The 21,453-nt window shown below is 38.0% G+C and overlaps 1 protein-coding gene across 21 annotated transcripts in view; it reads left to right on the forward strand.

The window, feature by feature from the left end:
- LOC110372605 (CAP-Gly domain-containing linker protein 1) overlaps positions 1 to 21,453 on the forward strand; it is a 41,665-nt gene that overhangs the window by 15,705 nt on the left and 4,507 nt on the right. For 9 of the 21 annotated variants that reach the window (XM_021329428.3, XM_021329427.3, XM_049839183.2 and 6 more), the window contains 13 exons: positions 6,824 to 6,886; positions 7,112 to 7,186; positions 8,222 to 8,311; positions 8,984 to 9,136; positions 9,215 to 9,448; positions 9,538 to 9,727; positions 9,819 to 10,038; positions 12,127 to 12,183; positions 19,263 to 19,403; positions 20,281 to 20,412; positions 20,501 to 20,521; positions 20,643 to 20,814; positions 21,030 to 21,386. In XM_021329428.3, coding sequence (XP_021185103.3) covers positions 6,824 to 6,886; positions 7,112 to 7,186; positions 8,222 to 8,311; positions 8,984 to 9,136; positions 9,215 to 9,448; positions 9,538 to 9,727; positions 9,819 to 10,038; positions 12,127 to 12,183; positions 19,263 to 19,403; positions 20,281 to 20,412; positions 20,501 to 20,521; positions 20,643 to 20,814; positions 21,030 to 21,386 — 1,905 coding nt within the window. Of the gene's footprint in view, positions 1 to 6,054; positions 6,309 to 6,823; positions 6,887 to 7,111; positions 7,187 to 8,221; positions 8,312 to 8,983; positions 9,137 to 9,214; positions 9,449 to 9,537; positions 9,728 to 9,818; positions 10,039 to 12,126; positions 12,184 to 19,262; positions 19,404 to 20,280; positions 20,413 to 20,500; positions 20,522 to 20,642; positions 20,815 to 21,029; positions 21,387 to 21,453 lie in introns of those variants that run through there. The other 12 variants (XM_049839187.2, XM_021329440.3, XM_049839189.2 and 9 more) reach the window with 10 other exon arrangements.

Below are 21,453 nucleotides of genomic sequence, written 5' to 3' on the forward strand. Positions count from 1 at the left end.
AGAGGCGTCATGTTAAATATTCCATCGACGTTTAGCACACAAGTTTACCTTAGCACGAATTATAAGCCATTTATAGGTAGGACAATACGCCCCCTTAACTTATTGTCAATATTGAACCAAATATATGAATTTCTTATCGACCGTATCGGAGCGTGCATTGTACATAGTTCCTCCATTATTATTTTAATCATTTTTCGTTACTTATATTCTAGTCCACTAATGGTCGCATTGTTTGTAGTACGAACTTTTTGGTCTAAATAGTAAGATCAGTTCGTCCAATCTCTATAATTTGGACCAGTAGCTACTTTCCTATCAATAATGAATAGATAAAATTTAAATATTTATGCTTAAATTAACTTAAGTTGATACAATTTACATCTAATTTATAATGTCTATTTGTCACAACTCGACTTATTTTATTTAAACGTATGCAATACAATTTGTAATTATTATAGACAGGTGTTAGCTTCGGTATGATGATTTTTGTAATCTATTATCTATTCATAGTGTAGGCGGCAGAACTTATGTAGACACGACAGTGTAAATTGCTCTATTGACAAAGCACTTACGTCAGCACTGTTTGAGGCGAACTCAAGTTCAAGGTATGTACAGAGTGCTTGGAAATTCCAATTTTCTTTCGTGGTTTTCTTAAAGGAAATCTTTGCCAATAATGTTTATAAAGATAATATAGATTTTGCACCATAATAATTCTCCACTTGACACGTAACTTGTGCTAGTTTGTATAAACAGGTGGCAGCCGAGGTTTCAATTCCATGTATCCATACCTCGAGCATGTAACACCGATGATTCACCTTGTTTACCTGCAGTACACATATTTGCTAACGATCCTTCAGCCACGGATAAAGGGTTTGCCCCAGAATCTTCTCCGGCGAAACAAACTTATGCATACAAAGTTGATGTCATCATCATGCCATCAAGCGTGGTTTGAAAATTATCACGCGGGCGATTGTTTTGCATAGTCACCAAAATAGTAGTTGTTAGCACTTGTGTGTTAATTAGTAGCCTTAGCTATGATAAGTTGATCATAAATCCAAAGTGTTAGGTATGTATGGCATCGCGTGCTATCCAAACCTTAATATCGCTGCCTTAATGGATCGGTTATCTAGCGTACAGCACAGTAAGCAAAGATAATTTCAGTAATTTCCACGCCCTGCAAGCTTAGAGTTATTTGATGCATTTATCATGGGCCGAGATAGGCATCGGCATATCTGCAGCCGTGAGAACTTCGTGACTAGGCCCACACCTAACTGTTTCGCTTCTTGTAGTGCCAATGCCAGCTACACTACAGATATCAAGCGTAATAATACTGTATTAAAGGTTTCAAACGGTATCCGCATTCAATGTATTAAATCTCCATCACAGCTACTACTTTACAGCACTTTGACTTGAAATAATGTAAAGTAGCTGCGAAAGAGTTATTTTTGGCAATCCTGTCAGTATTTGAATTCCAAACCTTTGGTCACGTTTGGTTTTGTCAACATCTTTACCGTTACATTGACTATATTTGCAAATTCCATAATATTATATATTCTTAGGTCGGTGAATAGATTTGAATTTTGTCAATGAAAACCAGTTTTTTTTAATATAGTTGTTTTTCCTTATTCTTATTTTTCCGACGGCAATATAATAATGATGTGAATAGTGTCCCCACAAACAAAATTTGGAACCTTCTACGAATATATTCTCATTACCTTCCCCGATTCACAAGTTCACTTCAAAGTTGCTATTGTCATATAAAAAAGCTCTTCTGAATATTGCTGTTCGACACCAAAGCGTGCTGTTTCCGTTATTTCATTACCAATTGATATTTTCCAGCTCGTATCTGGAGCAAAAATGATTTGGTGAAACCACATAATGATTTAAACCGATTCTCAAGTACAACTTTCCAGTATTTATGAGTTTTCGTATGGAGCGAAATGCTCGATCTTCACTGCCGGATTGGTATGCCTTGCTACACTCCACTTACTGCTTCTTTCGGATTAATTATCATCATTTAGCGTAAGTGACGATCCATAATTAGCATGCCAGGTGTGGTGTTGGTGCGGCTCATTACTCGCCATTATAGTAGCGGGAGCGAACGTGTCCTGATTGCTGATCGAATTTCATTCCATACGCGCTCCTATTATAGGAACCCTATCGGCGGCGGGCTCTATCAATCTTTAATACTACATTATTCATTGTAATAGAACTTAATTATTTGTAATGGCTATGTTGATCTATTAAATAGATAAGTCTAAACGAGCCACGTTCCGTTTAAGCTAATCAACCGTGACAGTCGCATTCTATGTAAACACTAGATTTACATTCAATTTATTTTATATCTATGCTATCTGTTAGTTGACCCACTTTGATTTGATACGACCACGAGTCTATTATCTTACGACAGATATCGTGAATACCTGCTTCGATTTTATTGATATCGTCATCTCCATCATTGCCAATTACCAAAATTAAAACAATGGTTAATAAATCGTGGAAAAGTTTCGGGTGGTAATAAACATCAGTGCGTTGAGTGACATAACTTATCTGTTATTTTGGTCAGATGTAGAGTCCTCTTTTAATTCGCGAAATACTGCTTTCGGTTCAAAAATATACCGTATAAGGTAGGAGCGGTCTTTATTGTCATTTGCCAGTGAATACAAATTGGCGGATCACGACTTTCTGTTTACGCGCCTTGTTATTATACGCGGCCTGCTGGTAGTATATGGTAGGACCAACATTGTCCCACTATGTCCCCCATACCTGCTGGTGACTCATGTATCGATAATTGTACAGCCATCATTTTTTCTCATAATGTCTTGCAGTCAATAAATATTTCAGTTATGATAATTTTCCGCTATTAATTGCTTAAAATATGAGGTCGATGATTCATTGGTGTTTATTGACATGGTTACATATACGATCTTGTTGCCTTTTCTCATCGTTGCGTTATACATAGCTGGGATACCGACAGCAGTCTGTACGCCAACTCGGTCGGACTGAGTATTTTCGTTGCAAAGTTTACTGAACTTTATCTAATTCACTTCCGTATAAAATGATATTATTGACATATTTTTTTGTTCGTCACATGATTTGCAATGATTTTACGCAAAAGGTTTCACTGGCTAGGAGAAAGGTAGGAAATAAGAATACGGAGTGATATCCGATCATCACGCAACAAGCGGCTATTATAACGTGCGTGAGATATAAGCATGAGTAAATGCATTATTTCATCAATGAACCGACTCTCGGACTACTACGCTAGGTGTACGTTGGAAAAGTTACTGAAATTTCGAGACTACATGGCAGATAACAATTAATGTGTTCGTGTATCTTAATTATCGTGAAATCTTTAAACGAGCGTCAGATTCATGTCCTATTAACTAAACTATGTAATTGCCGATTCCGAATTGCATCTGTCCTGCAACAGCTTGTTGCTTCGTTGCATCAATTGCTCAGTGGACTCTCATGTGGACCGCAAAATTGTCCTTAATTGACGAATTAGTGCCTATTCGGCGGGAAAGTGTGATACCTACACATAGTCGATTAATTGGAACATTGGAACACTTGATGCTAACAACATTTTAATTCGCGGCCCGACCTGACGAGTAAACTAAAAACATGTAATAAAACAAATTTCAGTAAATGGGTATTCAAGTGTTTGTAATTTAGACTGGTTAGACATACCTACCTCGCTATCGTCAGTTGTTTTATTTTCATATGTTCATCTGTTTTAGTTTGTGTTGCTGGTATTATTTTTTTATTATGGTGGATCTTGACAGAGTCTAGTATCACAGTGTGAATGGACAGTTGCTTTCAAATAACAAGCTAGTTGAATTATATTCGTATTTAGCGCTTGCCACATTGTCAATTCGCCTTGAGTTTTATTTAGGTAACCAGTCACAAGATTACTATGTGTACCTATGTACGTACTGTACATACATCAGCACAAAAACTTCACGTAATTAAATAAATATTAAATTTCTAATCTGCTTGTTTTTATCTTGTACACGAGAACGTCAACTTGAACTTGACCACAAAAACCAATGTCGTAGCATAAAGTTTTCGGCGCAGTTCGTTGCCTACCAAGTAATCCGAGGTATGCTAATAAAATGGATAAATAATGACGTTGCTTATTATAGCAGTTACATCATATTCACGAACCGATGTATTTGCAGCACGGATGTTTGTATCGGCTGGTACCTACATTATATTGAGTATTTTCCATAATCTTGGAGGAAAATGCAGACATATCTTAAACAATATAGTTAATTTACCAAACATTAAAACAGGTCTAGATATTTTTGATGAAGAAGTTATCCATGTCTCTCCTGTAGCATCAGGCCCTTCTCCATCAGATAGGTAAAAGTTGTCAAAGATATGAAATCACAACGCAGTAATCGCTTGCAGAGTTCAAAGATCGCATTAGTGCAGTAAAGACCGGTTGCCGGTAGCGCCGTGGTAGCACTGCTAACCCGTTTCCCGTACTCGACTCCGTAAATTGCAAGAAATAATAAACTCTGCAAGTAACGTTAGCTCGTATACCTCAAACTTGGCAATATACAAGGGCACAGAGTACTGATATCCACGATCTATCAATTTAAGAGACCCCTAATACTGTGGTAAGAAAGGGTCGGCATGATGGATGAGTTTTCCTCTAAATCCCGAATGAATTCAGAAGTATTGATCGAAGCTGTTAATAGAGTGACATAGAAGTGGTAATTGTTGATAGAATGACAACGATTATACCTACATGATTCACAGTAGGGGAATATTCAGAACTAGATTAGGTCGCCCCCGCAATGAACTACGGCTAGAGAACACGAACATTAGCGTGGGATCAAAGTTTGTCACATAATAACACCTGCCACGATACCATTGTGATATGAATAATATGCTTGTTTTAAAAAAATGCTATCGAAAGGTTATCTCTTTCTGTATATTGCATGAACATTAATTTGGCAGTTTTATCCAAGTGTTTTTACCTACTTCAGAACTGATGTCCTTGCCACTTGAATCACAGGCTCATTGTCGAAGTATGGAATGTATTCAATAGTAATGACAAATGTAACTCTTTGCATGACAAAAGAAGTTCGTCATTTGTCCGACAAACATGAAAAAAATCCTTCTTGTTATGTTAATGCTGTCAATTAAATTTAATGTGACCACGAAATATGGACAAATAGTTAAATATAATGTTTCCGCATAAACGCCGATGATATGGAAATGTTGCCACGTTTTTAACAATTACGAGTATTTTTTTATATTGTGTTATCGCGATGACCACGTTCATGAGACCTCAGGCCACAAAAGCGGTTAAGCGGCGTCCTTCCGAAGGTCACGGATGATAAATCACTTGTTTTTATTGTTATTGTATACAGTTTACAGCGCAATAAATTGTTTTGCCATTTGCCATCAAGAAAAACCCGCTAAATGTATGTAGTTGTACTAAGACATATTTATAGCGATCGGTTCGCAGTAATAATGGGAAAATGTGCAACTGCGAATATAATCAAAGGAACCCCTCGTCGCAGCCTATTAAAGGCTTCATAATTGATTACTGTCTGCAATGCACTATGCTCTAGATATAATTTGTCAGGAACAAGTTTCATGTCCATTCATCAGGACACTATATTTTATCATAGCTATAGTAAGAAAATTAGTGTCATTACTGGTGATGTGATCGCATGTATAATACTCCAATCTATTGCATTATAAACCTACGCGGAAAAGCTTCGGGGCGTACGGAACGGGTGCGTGATGATTGCATTTTATGCATATTTTAATTATAGCATGTGGTTTGATTGATCACTGTTATTGATTAAATCGTAATTGGTCGCAAATTGCTGGAAATTATAGTGTACACGACATTTTACTTATCAATTTACCGTAGCAGTTTTTAAATTGACTATTTATTTTTATGAGGATTATTTTTGCAAGGGTGGACGTGCAATAGGTCGGTCTGAACAAAATATGTTAAGGTAGGTACGGAATAGATTTAGAACACGTCGAGTTTGTTTACTTCATTAGCAAGTCCCTGCCAGGTTCACTTTCTAAGCGTAGGTAATATACTTCCTCTTGTAGTGCGAGAAGATGAGCTACTTGTCACACCATTCGGTTATGATGTTTAGCCCACGCGCGTCCGCAAGGCCGCCCCGCTGCGCAATTGTGGCTGATGATTAATCAGGCTTCGGACGATCAGTGCCGGACATACGCTACTACCAGTCGGCCGGCTTCACACGTGTCTCAGCGTGTCTCAATCAGTGCAAATTAAGTGTGTGACAACATCGCCATCGATCCAACCTAACGTAATATTGGAAAATCCATTCAAACTCCGCCGCCACTTAGGCTATATTTGAACCAGTCAAACTATTTAAACAACTCATTGAAGTGTCCAATTCTTCATTTTAACCGTCCTATGAATAGCAAATATCTAATTGAGCATAACAAATCGAAACACTAATCAATTTTCTTGAGTAAACAACTTGGAAGTTATAACATTATCACCCACCACAACTTGTGAGCCTACTCAAATGTGTGGACGTAGATACCAGTTGTGCCTTGTGTTTATAGTTAGTGGGTGTTTCACACGCTCTTAAACTATATGGTTTTATTAAACTCTGCCTAAATATCACATACCATCTCTACTTACTTGAAATATCATCATTTTCTTGTCATCATATCAAGTGCAATGTACACACTCATTATTCATGTAAACAAATTCTAGTCCATCTGTCTCAACATAATTCTACATCATCTATGTATTTTTTGTCGGCATGTTTTTATTTTTTGCTTTATGTGTCTTTGTTTTTTGTTGTCATAGACGGCAGTTCCTCGGACACGCTGAGGAAGCTTAGCGACGACTCTTCGAGAAAACATTTATCAGGTGAGTTCCAGCATGTCCAAGGTTACTACAATTATGAAAATTGTACCGATCTTATATTTGTGATTGCATGAGAGCACAGTAAGCGTGCATGGTCCATGCTTCCCGTGTATGAACTTCAGGCACGCACAATACACGATATCATCATCTTTCATTATCTAACTGTACATAGTTTTAAATGTCACTTGTTCATATTGATCACTGTTCTGTCTCCACGAATATGGGCAGATTTAATTGAAGCCGAGGAAGACGAAGTTTCTAGCAGTCTGCCGGAGAGACCGCGATCACACCGCAAGGCATCTAGTAAGTTGTTCATAACTAATACCGGTAGACTAATAGTTCTGGTGGAGGCATGCTCTGTAAATAATGTGCCGTAGTAACACGAAACCGGTGATGGGTATTTTGAAAGCTAGAAATCGTCGATGCTGCAACAGTAGAAGATAGCCAGAACGATAACTAGAAGTAGATTGAATTGGTTTGACACTACATAACATTAGAAAACGTAATTCCGTAACAGCGTAACATTTCAATTATTTCTAGCCCGAATTTAAATCACGAGTTAAATTGGATCCGGCTCTGCATGTCGATGACAATTAAAAATATTAATATTGAGGAAGAATGGAATGATGAAAGCTAATATTGGTCAGTTACTAATGAATTAATGAAGGTAGCGCCGTTTGCGACGCATCCATAGCACGTCGGGACTCTGGTTAATCAGCTATTAACAATGTCAGTTTCCGCGTATGAAATGCCTCGCGTTTCAATTGCATTGTATCGATTGCGTGCCAACAAGTAGGGGCGCTCGCCTACGATCAATTAGTGACATTGTTTTACAATCGATTCATAATTCCTATCTTTTGTTTAGCTTTTTTCTACTGCGCATCGAGTCTCACACTCCGTGGACAAAGAAACAACAATTAATTACTTAACAAGAATAATCTTACTTAACATTGGTTATTCAGAAATAACAACGGCCCATTCATTGAAATTCATTAGTTTTAAATATTACTAGGTATCATAGCATAAAATTATGTAATTGACACCGCAAAATTTATTCAGACGTTAAATTATCAACTTGAGGCTGACTACTGAAGTAGAGCACTTGAAAATTTCATAAGAAGTAGAAACAGTACTCAAAACAGAAACATAATATCTGTTATTAACCGTATCTCGTGTGCACTCAGATGCATGTAATCTATTTATTAAGTAATATCTAAATGTCAAAATTGTCATAATGAGAGGAAATGTTACGAAACAGTGAACGTGTAAATTAGGAGCACTCGTCTAGTAATAGTTAGAGGCTAATGTGTATGTGTGTGTCGCTTGTGTGTATCGCAGCCAGCAGCACGTTCAGTGTCACCTCCATGGACGCGCTGTGGGAGAAGCACCCGCGCCGCCTCAGCGAGGCCGGCCTTCGCAGGTCGTCAGGTAACTAGCACGGCGTCTCCGGCCAACGTTACTCCTCCACGACAATACGTGACATTCACATAGCCGTATCTCTAATTTAATCAAAGTTACAATTCTCAAACAGTTCATAATGTTACGAACGACACATCATATCTCACGGTATTGTCGTGGAAGAATCTTGGCTCAGTATTTTAAGTTTCACTTAGACAATAAATTCATGCACCATAGAACGCACCCATCACATGCTCTTTAGATGTTCGAATATTTTGATTTGATGTGCTTGCGTGGTGTTTGCGCAGATTTAGGATGGTTTGAAAGCATGAGCTTTTTGTTCTTGGATTTCTATTACAGCGCGTAGTGGATGTCCTCAAGTCAACTGCAGTTTGTTCAGTTTCAAACGAAAGTCCGCTACGTTGATGTAAGATATGCAAACGAGTTAGCGAGTCACCTCGGTGGCCGTGCACTTGCATTCAACGGTATATATTCAGTTCATATGCAGTACGTGTGTTCGCAATTGTGACGAGGGCCATGCATATTCAAATGATATTATTTCAATCCCCGTTAAGCGTAAACTTTCATTTAAAGATTATTCTTTCTAGAAATACTTTTTTTCCCGTCAGACGAAGATATTGGATTTACAGGAAAAATAAAAGCACCCATGCATACATATTAATATTTTATTTAATATTTCAGATCATAGTGTTATATTAACAGAGGATACTGACAGCTTCATAATTGGCGAACGAGTTTGGGTTGGCGGTACCAAACCTGGCCAGATCGCATACATCGGCGAAACACAGTTTGCTCCGGGTGACTGGGCAGGCATCGTGCTTGACGAACCTATTGGTAATTCTATTACTATAAGGCTACTTTAAAATATTCATTTGTGTTAAACGATTATCTAATAACTGATCACTTTTACAGGCAAAAACGACGGATCAGTAGCTGGAGTCCGTTATTTCCAGTGTCCAGAAAAGCGTGGAGTATTCTCTCGACTAACTCGCTTGACTCGCGTGCCCCTTATTACACACGCACCTCACGATGCATCTCCGATCTCCGACGCAGGCAGCGTCTTCGAACGCCCTCCGTCCGGTACCAGGCAAAGACGTGCACTCTCACCAAACGGTAGCATTCGCAGCATCGTTAGCAGCAAGATGAGTAAGTTTTAGCTCCTGACCCTATATGTATTCCTAAATATCAATCGGATCTCGAATTCTCTAAATCTAATTTACGATTCATCCTAACAGACGCATCTATATCGACCACGACCAACGGTGACGTCCGTGTGGGCGACCGTGTCATCGTGTCTAGCAGCCGAGGCAGCAAAGCTGGCACTTTGCGCTATGTTGGTGTTACCGATTTCGCTACTGGTGTCTGGGCGGGTGTAGAGCTCGACGATCCTCTTGGAAAAAATGATGGCTCAGTCGATGGAAAGAGGTATAGTTTTCATACCAATGCAGTGGCAACAATAGTTTATCACTGCTGTGATTTCAATCCGAATCATATGTCTATGTAAATCCTCTTTCAGGTATTTCGAATGCTCACCTCGTTTCGGCTTGTTTGCCCCGGTATCGAAAGTCTCAAGATCGCCCTCAAACCGCAAGCCTGGTGCCTGCGCCATCCACAGCAATGGACGCGCAACACCGTTGAGGCGCTCAAACTCACGGGAATCGCTGACGTCATTGGGCACGTCTATCGCGTCTTCCCGCGTGGGGGTGAGGCTCGGAGTGACGTCGCTGGGCGCTCAGGTAGGCTAGCCCCGCGCGCGATCGGCTGAACCTCGTTCGCCGCGATCACCGCCGCCCCCGGCCCGCGCAAGGCCGCACCGCAGCGCACCAAGTCTGCTCGACAAGACGCTGCTCGTCAAGCACGTTGAAAATGACCGCTGCGCCATTATCGCTTTGCCAAAGCCGCGAGTATATTACGATATAGTATTCCGATCAAATGATAAAAGTAAGGAGCTAAACCCTCGACGTTGGGCTAGCGAGACGCTGCCAAAGTCTTGGCGATGCTCGGAGAGCGTGCTGAGCTTTGACACTCGCTCAGAGCGGTCCCGGCGCAGCGTGTCGAGCGGCAGCAGCGCCAGCGGGTCAGTGTCGCGGAGTGCGCGGGGCGGGGGCGGAGAGGTGGTGCGGTGGGGGGGTCGGCCGGCCGCCGTGACTCGGGCCAGCCGCGGGGTCGCCTCAGCTACAAGTTCCGACATATTCGTGGAGATGCCGCCGCCGCGCACACACTTTTCAGGCTTTGGGAAAAGCTACCATTTCTCTTGCGTGTCACCCTTTCAATTCACATACCCTTATGTGGTGTACATTTGAATTACATTATCAGAAATCATAATTTCATCAACTGAGGCAAAATCAAGTTTTTGGCTTGTTAATTTTGTTTGTCCTTTCAGTAGGTTATTTTTGTTTGGATTTTGATCTTTGGAGAGAAAATTGAAAATAACGTGGCCCCAGGCCCATCATCATGTTGGCTTCTGAAGAGCCAATCTGTAAGCGTTGCATGACATGCAATAAGTAAGTTAATAGAATAAATTGCACTGTTATGCAACGTATTGTGGACGTCACCGTCACTAAGGGGACGAGGCTCTCTGTTCAGAGTTTCAAGTACGAGTTATTATTTCAAACAACTACTTGTGGATAGACATACAGTACTGACGTATGTTCTCGTCGCAATGACACGCAACAGTGATGGTATCTATTCATCTAGAAATTGCTTATTTTTGCATGTCAATTGGTTTGAGTTTACTTATGGTCTGTAGCTGGCACTCCTTGGTTTGGCCCTTGTGTTAATATAATTTTTACTGTTTTGTTTTTATTTCATTTTCGATTCACTATCGTACTTAAGTTTTTATGAGTCTCTCATCTGACTCGTATAATTTCGTTTGTTTTTCATCTTAATAGTAGTGAATCGAAAACTTGTTTGGACGTAGTGATTCACCCATCTCATTCGGCTTATAGTTTGCTCGTGTTTAGTTCCATAATATAATTTCTAAAGACTGCAATAGTCATATCGTACTATCTAAAAATATTTTTTCTGACTGTGATATTATTTTTAAGACCCCCTTTGGACTGTACTATACGACATAGCTATGTGTTGTGTGAATTAACAATTGTTTTGCGTAATGTGCTCATCAATCCATTTCATGGTGCCTTTTATTTTAAGAAGGCATGGAGTCTACAAAGAGTTTGATCACTCGAAGCTCCACTAAAACATTTTCAAAGACTTATGTATCCAAAGAATCATATTTCTTAATATGCAACCTATGCATTTCATATATCCTAGTAGTTTGGTACACTTTATTCAGTAGAAACTTATTTCTACGTATCCTAAAAAAAACTATTTAAGGTATACTATACTATATTATGATACCCCCTATATACGATACATATTTTATACCTATACTAGCACTCATTAGTGGCATATCTCTATCATTACTTCATTAGTTTTAGTTTTTAGAGCTTTTTATAATTTGCTGATACGACAGTTGGTGTGTTCACACACCATCTATCGTATTGTTTGTGTCACTCCATGGTGTATCAGGAAAACCGAACAACACTTATACAATAGTCAAGGTTTCAGCTGTACTGGCAGATGTCATTCATGCTGATTGTAGTCAAGTGGGACAAACGGGTCTAGCTCTCATACTGTTATTGAATTAATCGTAATATTTTCTGGGAAGCTGTCGCTGATTGTCCAAATTGTCTATGAGATGAGTGGTCTATGTGTCAGTACAGCGACATACACCATGCAGTGCTGAGTTGAGTGCGTTAACGCGTGTTGTTTTCCCTCATGTTTGTTGCGCATTCGCACTGTCACTAACGGCACGGCGGCAGCGAGTTGGTGGTCCGCGAGCTTCCTCCACCCCGGTATCCGCGAAGAACGCGCTCCAGGTACAGTACCCCACCATCGCCGCGCGGTAGGCTGCCTGCGCGCGCGCTGCACGTGTGCTAAACGTCAGAACTCACTACTAACGACTACAGGCCAATGTGTACAGCCGCCCTTAGCCGTGTTCTGAAGTTCAGCACACGTGCGGAGTCGGTGTGCAACAGCCGCGCCGACGGCGAAACGGGGCTTCCTTTGTTTTAACGTTCAAACTATTGAGCAGCTTAATTTAAGATTGTTTCTTTCATACTAATGAAAACGACAACGAATGTACGTAATAGTAATTTATTTTGTGTTTTGACATTGATTTTGTATACTTACAAACTAAACTCTTAACAATTAATGATGTTAGTGTCCCAAGCCGTCCTGTTGCCCAACAGGGTCACTGTAGTTATTCGTAAGAGACAATATTTGTCAATTATAGCGCACTTCTAAGTACAAAACTCACTTATTTTTATGATGATCATGTTCCGACTATACACCAGCAAATTGCTTGCAAATACTCGCAATACAAGATACACATGCATTGTACATTAGGTACGTAGATATCAAAGTATAAATCCTTTTCATAATAGCAAAGCTGTGATACTTTTTGGTTTATTTTATTGAATATTTATTTGAATGAAAAATCATGAATAAGTTTCATTTATGTTTTAGATGCATTTTATTGTTTACATCTTTCTTAGTTTTAAATACTGACCAGTGCCTGTAAGTAATGATGATATTCATAAATATAAAGACTCATTTGAACACAAGCATTCCATTGCTACTAAGATTTTCTCTTTTATTAATATATTATTGTTATAACTAGTAATTAAAAATCTCTGCTAGGATTAACGTAACAAAAATTAGACTAGTTTCTTAATATTAAAAACCTTGTAAAACGTAATTTTTGTGAGAACGAATAGTGATTAATAAACATAGTTTTAATAAAATGTACTACTTTCACTGTGTATTATTCTCCTACCTTCACTATCCCTTGTTTTTGGTGATAATAAATAATGAAGAGTTATTTAATTGTTGTTTTATTGCATCTTTAACGCTGTACTTTTGCCTATGGCTTGCGTGAGGCATGCTCGGGGGAGTTCCCGGATGGTTTGCGAGAAATATGAAACAACTTGTAACACGGCGGTGTTGTGACTGCTTCGGTTCCTAAACTGCCCCAGTCTGCCCTTGACTGGGCTATTGTGTAAAGTCATTTGATATTCACGGCCGATACGTGATTTTCATGGCGCCCGCTCGACATAACTCCGTCGAGTTGCGGGACCAACACTCGTAAATTATAACGATTGATGGCTTATTTTTATTGTTTACTCTTGTTTTTATTGCTACGCCTGCAATCGTAAAAGTGAAACCTTTTCTAATTGCCTTATAATGTGCACGTACGTGTTATAATTTTCGCTAGTTTATTTGGTCTTCACATTCCAAAGATATTATCTACTAAGTGAGCCATCCATAGAAATTCGCGATTAAGTCTGTTATCTTCACGATAGTCAGTATAATTAAACAGTTTTGCCATATAGTTTTCTTAGAATCAATTTACAAGAGCCCTATCTAGGGATGAGTTCGTATAACAAAATTATGATTAAACGTAAGTAACTGTAATAACAATGTAGCGTTAGCAAAAAAAAAAGAAAGATTAATCTTCAGCTCTTAAAGAAAATTCGAGAAAATTAAGAAGGCTCTTTTAATAAAACTTTGTTTCCCCCAATCGTCAATGGCCACGTATTTCCTAATCGCGTCACTAATTATAGTGGCTGATTAAAACAAGTTGTTTCATATTAGCTGGCGAGTCATATGATATGCATGAATGGAGGTGTGGCTATTAGAATATCTTTGTATGTAAATATGGGTGCCGGTGCGGGTATTCTCTTTGTAAATCTTGTTTGGTATTTATCTGATTATTGACGCTTGGTCTGCAAGGCTGTGGGTAGGTATATCCGTTACTTTATGATCTATTTTTATTTCTCATTTCTTCAGTTTTGTGTCTCTGGCCATAACAGAGATATAGTAATTTCATTGTTATATTTAAATGGATTCGAAAAAACAAAAACAAATCAATGAATGAATCTCTAGCTAGAGTGCACATAGGTACCTATGCATATTCGTATAGTGAAGCTGATTAAATAGAAACGTAAATAAATCGTTTATCGTTAGGTTATTTACTATAGGCTATTAGTAAATGAATGACTTCTAGGAAAAGGGTGTTATTAAAGGTCTTATCTTTACGATTCGCGTAAGTGCAAATATGCGGAATTTATATTTAGTATGCAATATCACATAGGCACTCCCAGTTGACGTACGAGACCACATTAATATTACACGTCTAAAGGCTACCATTCCACATCCTAGCACAACAAATGTCCCCCCAGAGACCCCTCGAGTTTCAAATTAAGGTCATCTGCGACTTCTATATTTATAACTTCTAGTTGATACGCAAAGCACAATATCATGTCTGGACCTATAAATATTACTGGGGTGACTATAGTGTCAAGTTGGTACCTAATTACACACCCTACGTAAAGTCTTGCACAACTGTCCTTAATGGGTAGCAACGATATGCATATTCATAGTGTTGAATCAACATAGGAATGCTAAATTAACGAGTGTGCGTTCGCGCAGCGGAATGTTGTTGAATTTAAAGATTTTAATTATGCAGATAATTAGTGTAAGACGTCCTATAATTGTGTATGGTACATAAAAATTTGTGTATGCAGCCATTGTGGAGAAATTCACCAAAAACAGATTCCGCTGGGCGAACGTTGGCGAACGTTGTCCTGGCGGAACTTTTTTTAATCCATAGACTTTAGAAGAAAAGAGATGTGTCCGAAAATTAGTGTGTATTTGTGTATAATTGATTATGTATGAATGAAATTAGTGCATGCATAAACTTCGGAGAAATTCAAGTTTCCGCTACGCGAACGTTTGGCCATTAGCTAGTTTTCATATAAAGCGCTTACATAGAGAGCTGTAGATTTTTACATACGTTGTTTTGAATTTGTTTATATTTGTTTAAAAAACAGATATAGAAAAAGTCGTAGGGTTTAAAAGATAAAAATATAAACGTAAAATACACTTATTAGGTCTTAGTTCTTAAAGTATGCAGTTTGGGGTCTAGATTTTCACGTTTACACAAACCTTGTAAGTGTCTCCAACATGTTGCCAAGTATCAATGATGTTCCATTAGTAATTAAAAAGTTATAGGATATTTTAACATGAACAGATCACTGTTTACAAAGCAGTCGAATATCACGACGTTCTAAAGGAATTGCATGGTAAAATGTATGCCAATAATTAGTTTAATCATTCAACTATTCACTTGCAAAATTTCATGTCATTAAATTCAGTAATTAAAGAAAGACAATTAAAATATCGAAACCCTACATAATCCGACCAAGTTCGGTTGCTACCAAAAGCAGCCGTGCCATATGTCTAAGCAACGTTCTTAACTTGGAAGGTTAGTATTTATTAATATGGAACAGTTGCGTACACAAGCGTTAGGAAAAAATAAAACAATTGTATGTCTTGATTGATAAACATTTTTTTAATAATAATGCCACTGGCAGCCAGTGGCGTTATTATTAAAAAATATTTTTCATTCAAGAAATGCAATTGTTTTATTTTTTCCTAACGCTTGTGTACGCAACTGTACCATATTAATAAATATACTAACCTTCCAAGTTAAGAACGTTGCTTAGACATATGGCACGGCTTTTTACCTATCCGAACTTGGTCGGATTATGTAGGGTTTCGATGCTCCGTCAGTATTATAATTGTCTTTCTTTAATTACTGAATTTAATGACATGAAATTTTGCAAGTGAATAGTTGAATGACTAAACTAATTATTGGCATACATTTTACCATGCAATTACTTTAGAACGTCGTGATATTCGACTGCTTTGTAAACAGTGATCTGTTCATGGTAAAATATCCTATAACTTTATAGTTACTAACGGAATATCATTGATACTTGGCAACATGTTGGAGACACTTACAAGGTTTGTGTAAACGTGAAAAGCTAGACCCCAAACTGCATACTTTAAGAACTAAGACCTAATAAGTGTATTTTACGTTTATATTTTATCTTTTAAACCCTACGACTTTTCTAAATCTGTTTTTAAACAAATATAAACAAATTCAAACTACGTACGTAAAAATCTACAGCTCTCTACGTAAGCGCTTTATATGAAAACTAGCTAATGGCCAAACGTTCGCGCGGAAACTTGAATTTCTCCGAAGTTTATGCATGCACTGATTGCATTCATACATAATCAATTATACACAAATACACACTAATTTTCGGACACTTCTCTTTTCTTCTAAAGTCTATGGATTAAAAAAAGTTCCGCCAGGACAACGTTCGCCAACGTTCGCCCAGCGGAATCTGTTTTTGGTGAATTTCTCCACAATGGCTGCATACACAAATTTTTATTTACCATACACAATTATAGGACGTCTTACACTAATTATCTGCATAATTAAAATCTTTAAATTCAACAACATTCCGCTGCGCGAACGCACACAATTAACGAAACGCCACTTTAGCCAGCCCGCCCCGCATATATTGCATCCTTTATACGGAGATGGTATCTGCTCAAGTGAACAGTTCGCATTCGGAAATTGCGGAGCCGTTTCCAGACAGTCCCAAGCATTTCCGCAATCGATAACACAAATATCTCTCATGCGGGTGGTCCCGACCCAGGCACTTCGCTCTCTCAAGTATGAAGCAGTAAAGTCGGCTTACCGTGCCTCATTTTCCTTCATTATTTTGAGTAAAACTTGGCATGTATGTATGCCGTTCTTTATTTTTGATGTGGCCAAATTAAGACATATAGCACGACTTCTATTTAAGTAGCCAGAGAAGCCTACGCGAAGAAATATCGTAAATACCAATTTAGTAAATGACGGTGTCATAAATTGCAGTTATTAGTACATATTAGACAAGGAGTGGACATGACGCGACTACATGCTGCCTACGTGATGTTAGGTCATGCTAGATCAGCGTCACCGTCACCCACTGCCTCTGGAGAATACCTAACACCTCGCAGACCTTGGGAAGGGACTGACGCAATTATACTAAGTACAATATTCTAGAATAATCGACGCACTAAATAATAAATATCTATTAGAGTCCTAAGTCGCACCCAGTTATGATAAATGAAATAACCAAAGTTTGGAGAGGATTTCACACTTTTTGAAGGAATTACAGAATAAATTCGGTAATGGCGCGAAGTTTTGCCATTTAGGATTTGAAATCCGCAGCCTGACGAGTCACAAAGCGGCAGGATGGGGGATGGGGATCCTGTGTTTCTCCCTTGTTTAAAACTTGGGCGGATAGAATACACAGCCGCAAACCACACCAAGTTAAATGTGGTGGATTTTGCGGCGCAATTTGCTTCATGTGCTTGCAAATATTTTCTTTATAAAGAGACAATACACATGTATTGAAGTGTTAATTAAACGTGCCGTCGTCAAGGCCGCAATTTGTTTTGTTCACATAAAAATATATAATGGCTTTGCCAGAGACACAGACTAACAAAATAAATCCATGTTACCTATGTAGCCAGCCGTTCTAATGAATCATAAATATCTAAGTACTAAGTAAATAGTGTTGTTTTTATTGACTTGATAAGTTATCGCTATCTTCACGCGATATCTAGTAGTATACTTTCGGTTGTAGTTTATAGCATTACGTAGGTAATCAATTTTCAAGTGTAGGTTAGCACTCACATGCCACAGATAAAGATAATGTGTAGGGCTGAAAATATGAATGTTTCGTAATCTGACTAGGTAGATATTTTGCTATCATTACTAAGTTCTAATTAGCTAAAGGTAGAATGCACTCCAGTCTTATCTCAACACAATACGAGTGTTAAGGACAGAAAGGGCAGTCAGTAAGCATTGATATTAAAAAACAGAGAAATCTCCTTTCTGATTCGGAAGCTGAAATGAAATTGAAATGAGACGGTTATTAAGTCAACAAATTGGGGCGGAAAATTAGATATTGCATCCCGAAGGCTTTGTCCTGTTCAGTTGGGGACGCTCCCTTATTCCTTGCGATAAAATGATACGTCTGTGTATTGTAGTATGAAGGCACGCCTAGCCAGACATAATATTGATTTAGCTGGAGAACTGGTGCAGATGTTAGGTTTTTTAAAAGTAGCTATGCTATATCGGAATGTGCTCAGACTATCCTATGAATTATTTATTGGTATGAGTCTCATTCTTAGGTAGGAAGGTTTGTGACAACTGGTTTTCCTACACGTAAGTTACGAGAAACAGAATTAGGAATGCATGCATTGGTGATGGGTAGGTATCGATTGTCACCGCTTCTTTTTAAGGCTTACCTTTGCTTAAAAACACCTACAAAGCAAGGGTTTCTATGTGCACATGCTTCTAGCTAACAGAGAATATGATGACCACAACTTATCATCTTCTGTTATGGTAATTTTACATAAGTATGTCAATAAATAAATGAATAAAAAATCTTCCATTGCTCTTAAACCTTCGTCCGGCAGTTTATGCACATGACGCAAATGCTTAACGCAAAAAAAACACTAAGAAACTGATCAATTAAGTAAGTACCTATCTTCATAAAAATATATTTTGCTTACAACATGACAGCTCTTAAAAATCGCCGTATGAATTGGCTCAATTAGTCAATAATTTTTAAATAACTCAAAGTTTTATAGTATATTTTCAGTTTACGAGCAATTGGAGCCGATGTTTTGCAAGAAGAATGTCACCACAAGCCTGTCATCGCCAGAAGTATTTTATGAAGCATTAACTAATTTATTCATAAATGTTTGTTTACACTTAAGTTTGCAGAATTGTTATTGTGAACAATTTAAATAGGTACTATGTAACTAAGGGATCTTGCGGTCCAGTCATACCTATTAGGTTTTGTTTTGTTGTAGCTTTTATTTTTAAATCCACTTAGTGCTAGGTAGGTATTGGTGTATAGTCGAACAAGATCGTTTTTCCTTAAGTTATAATTAAGTTTTATTTTTAAGAAACAGTCTTCTCTATGCTTTATTTTTTTATGCAACTTCAAGGGCATACAATAACACCGTGTTTCCTTAATAGGAACTTCTTCGAGAGAAGCAACAACATCTCGAGCGTCTGATGCGCGAACGAGAACTAGAACGAGCTGAGATGGCCAAGATATCACTGCAAGTGGACCGAGCGGAGACAGCACTCACGCAACTCAAGAAGGAAAACACACAGGTATTGTATCTTGATAGCCCGTCATATACATCATATCATAAAGTATGATATGACCTACATCAAAAACCATCACCTAAATCTAAAAAATACTATGATGAAAACCTCATCGAAATCCCTTCTGCCAAACGTGAGATTATCGCGCATACAGATCAAACTGAGAATCTACTTTTTTTAAGGTGGTTAAAGAAATATTAATTTGCCCCCAAAACGGCTTACCTATTTATCGAATAAAGACTTCAATAAACTCTTAAAGAAACCAGGAACATGCAAACCACAAACTTCCTAGCCTATAACACCAAGATATTGATGTAGTTAAATCTGTGCCATGTAACATTCATACTTCCTATAATAATCGTTTAACTTTTAATGGACCTATGTTTATTTTGTAAGCGAATTAACACTAAACGAAAAAATATAAGGAAAACACTAAAATTATTGTATGAAAAATACGATAACGTCCACCAGTATTTTTATTATAAGACGTTAATGTAAAAGTCAGCTTTTTATAACACCCGGGTTTTTATAGAGATCAATAAACTCGGGAATCGCACTTATGTTCTTTATTGGGTAATATCTAGTTGAAAGGTGAGGGAGGCGAGTCAAATATTTGATTTTCTTTCCTTTGCCTTTGGACCGACTTCGAATAAAAAGGTCGAGTAGTGAGCGTTATTGCCTCCTTTGAGAACTTTACTCTTTGCTTTCATGAGTCATAGACCGACATCTATTCTGGAGGTTTACATAAAAAGGACCCTTGATGGTCTGAACGAGATACTCAGGACTTTGCAAGATACTTTGCAAAGTTTTAGGGCAGTCCAGTCCCTTCTCTAAGATAAGTTTGTAACTATGTACTTAGAGAAAAATATATTTTCTTTTTCAGGCGACCTCTGAGAACAGTAAGCTAAAGGCTGAGTTAGAAAAGATCAACAAACTGTTAGAAGACGAAAAGCAGAAAGTTGAAGATCTCATGTTCAGGACAGAAGAAGAAAATATTAACAGGGAGGATTATAATGTATGTAAAATTTAAGATTTTATAACTATAATTTTTTATTGATTTTGCTTCTGGTTAAGTAATATTAATAATGATTTTTTCTTTTCAGAAATATAAAGATGCGATGGAGGTAAGTTGTAGAATAAAAAGTAATTATTTGTACAAAAAATATATTTAAAGTTGATAATAAAAATTGATTCAGAAAATCACTTGATACATAAATTATTTTCTAACTTTGACATGGAATTTAGCAAGAAAAAGCGGTTCGTGAGCAGCGTATCCGCGAGCTTGAAGCCGAGGCTGAGCTGCAAACTGCACGTGCGGAGGCCACGGCCACCGCGCTGCGAATGCACGAGGACCAGCGCGCCGCAGACATCGCCGCCGCCAATCAGCAGCACCAGGAGGAACTGGCCGCTGCCCATAGTGAGTGTAGCTTAGTACATAGCGACTATAGCGAATTGTTATGGAACTTTTTAACCCCCAAATATGTGCTGGGACAAACGAGATTTCCAGTTGTTTCCCCAAAGTCATTGGTGTTTGTATTATGTGCTGTACATAAAGGAACCTGCACTATTTTCTTTATAAAACGTTGAGATAATTTTCCACTATGATTAAATGTTTCTGCTTTTATATTTCAGCTCTATCGTCGGAGTTGCAGAAACTGTTAGATGAAGCTTACGCTCTCCTTAAAGAAAAAGAGAACGAGAAAGATTCATTAGGGAAAAGCATGTCAGAGGAACTTACTCGACTAAAGACTGATTCCGAAAAAGCACTGAACGAAGCCAAGACAAAGATGGCTATCGCTCAAACTGAATTCGAAACACAAGTTTCTGTACTGACTGCCAAACTGCAACTAGCCGAGTCTAAATTAGAAACTGAAAAACAGAATTTAGAAAGATTAAATAAGGAAAACAGCCAAATTATTATAGATCTAAATACTAAGTTAACTCAGCTGCAAGCTACTGTAGACGATAAAACATTAGAATTAAATAAAGGTAAGAACCAAACGACTTATCAATACTTGAATATTTTAATCAATACCTCAATAAGTGTTTTTTAACC

The sequence above is a fragment of the Helicoverpa armigera genome, chromosome 9 (genome assembly GCF_030705265.1).
Source record: "Helicoverpa armigera isolate CAAS_96S chromosome 9, ASM3070526v1, whole genome shotgun sequence".
NCBI lineage: Eukaryota > Metazoa > Arthropoda > Insecta > Lepidoptera > Noctuidae > Helicoverpa > Helicoverpa armigera.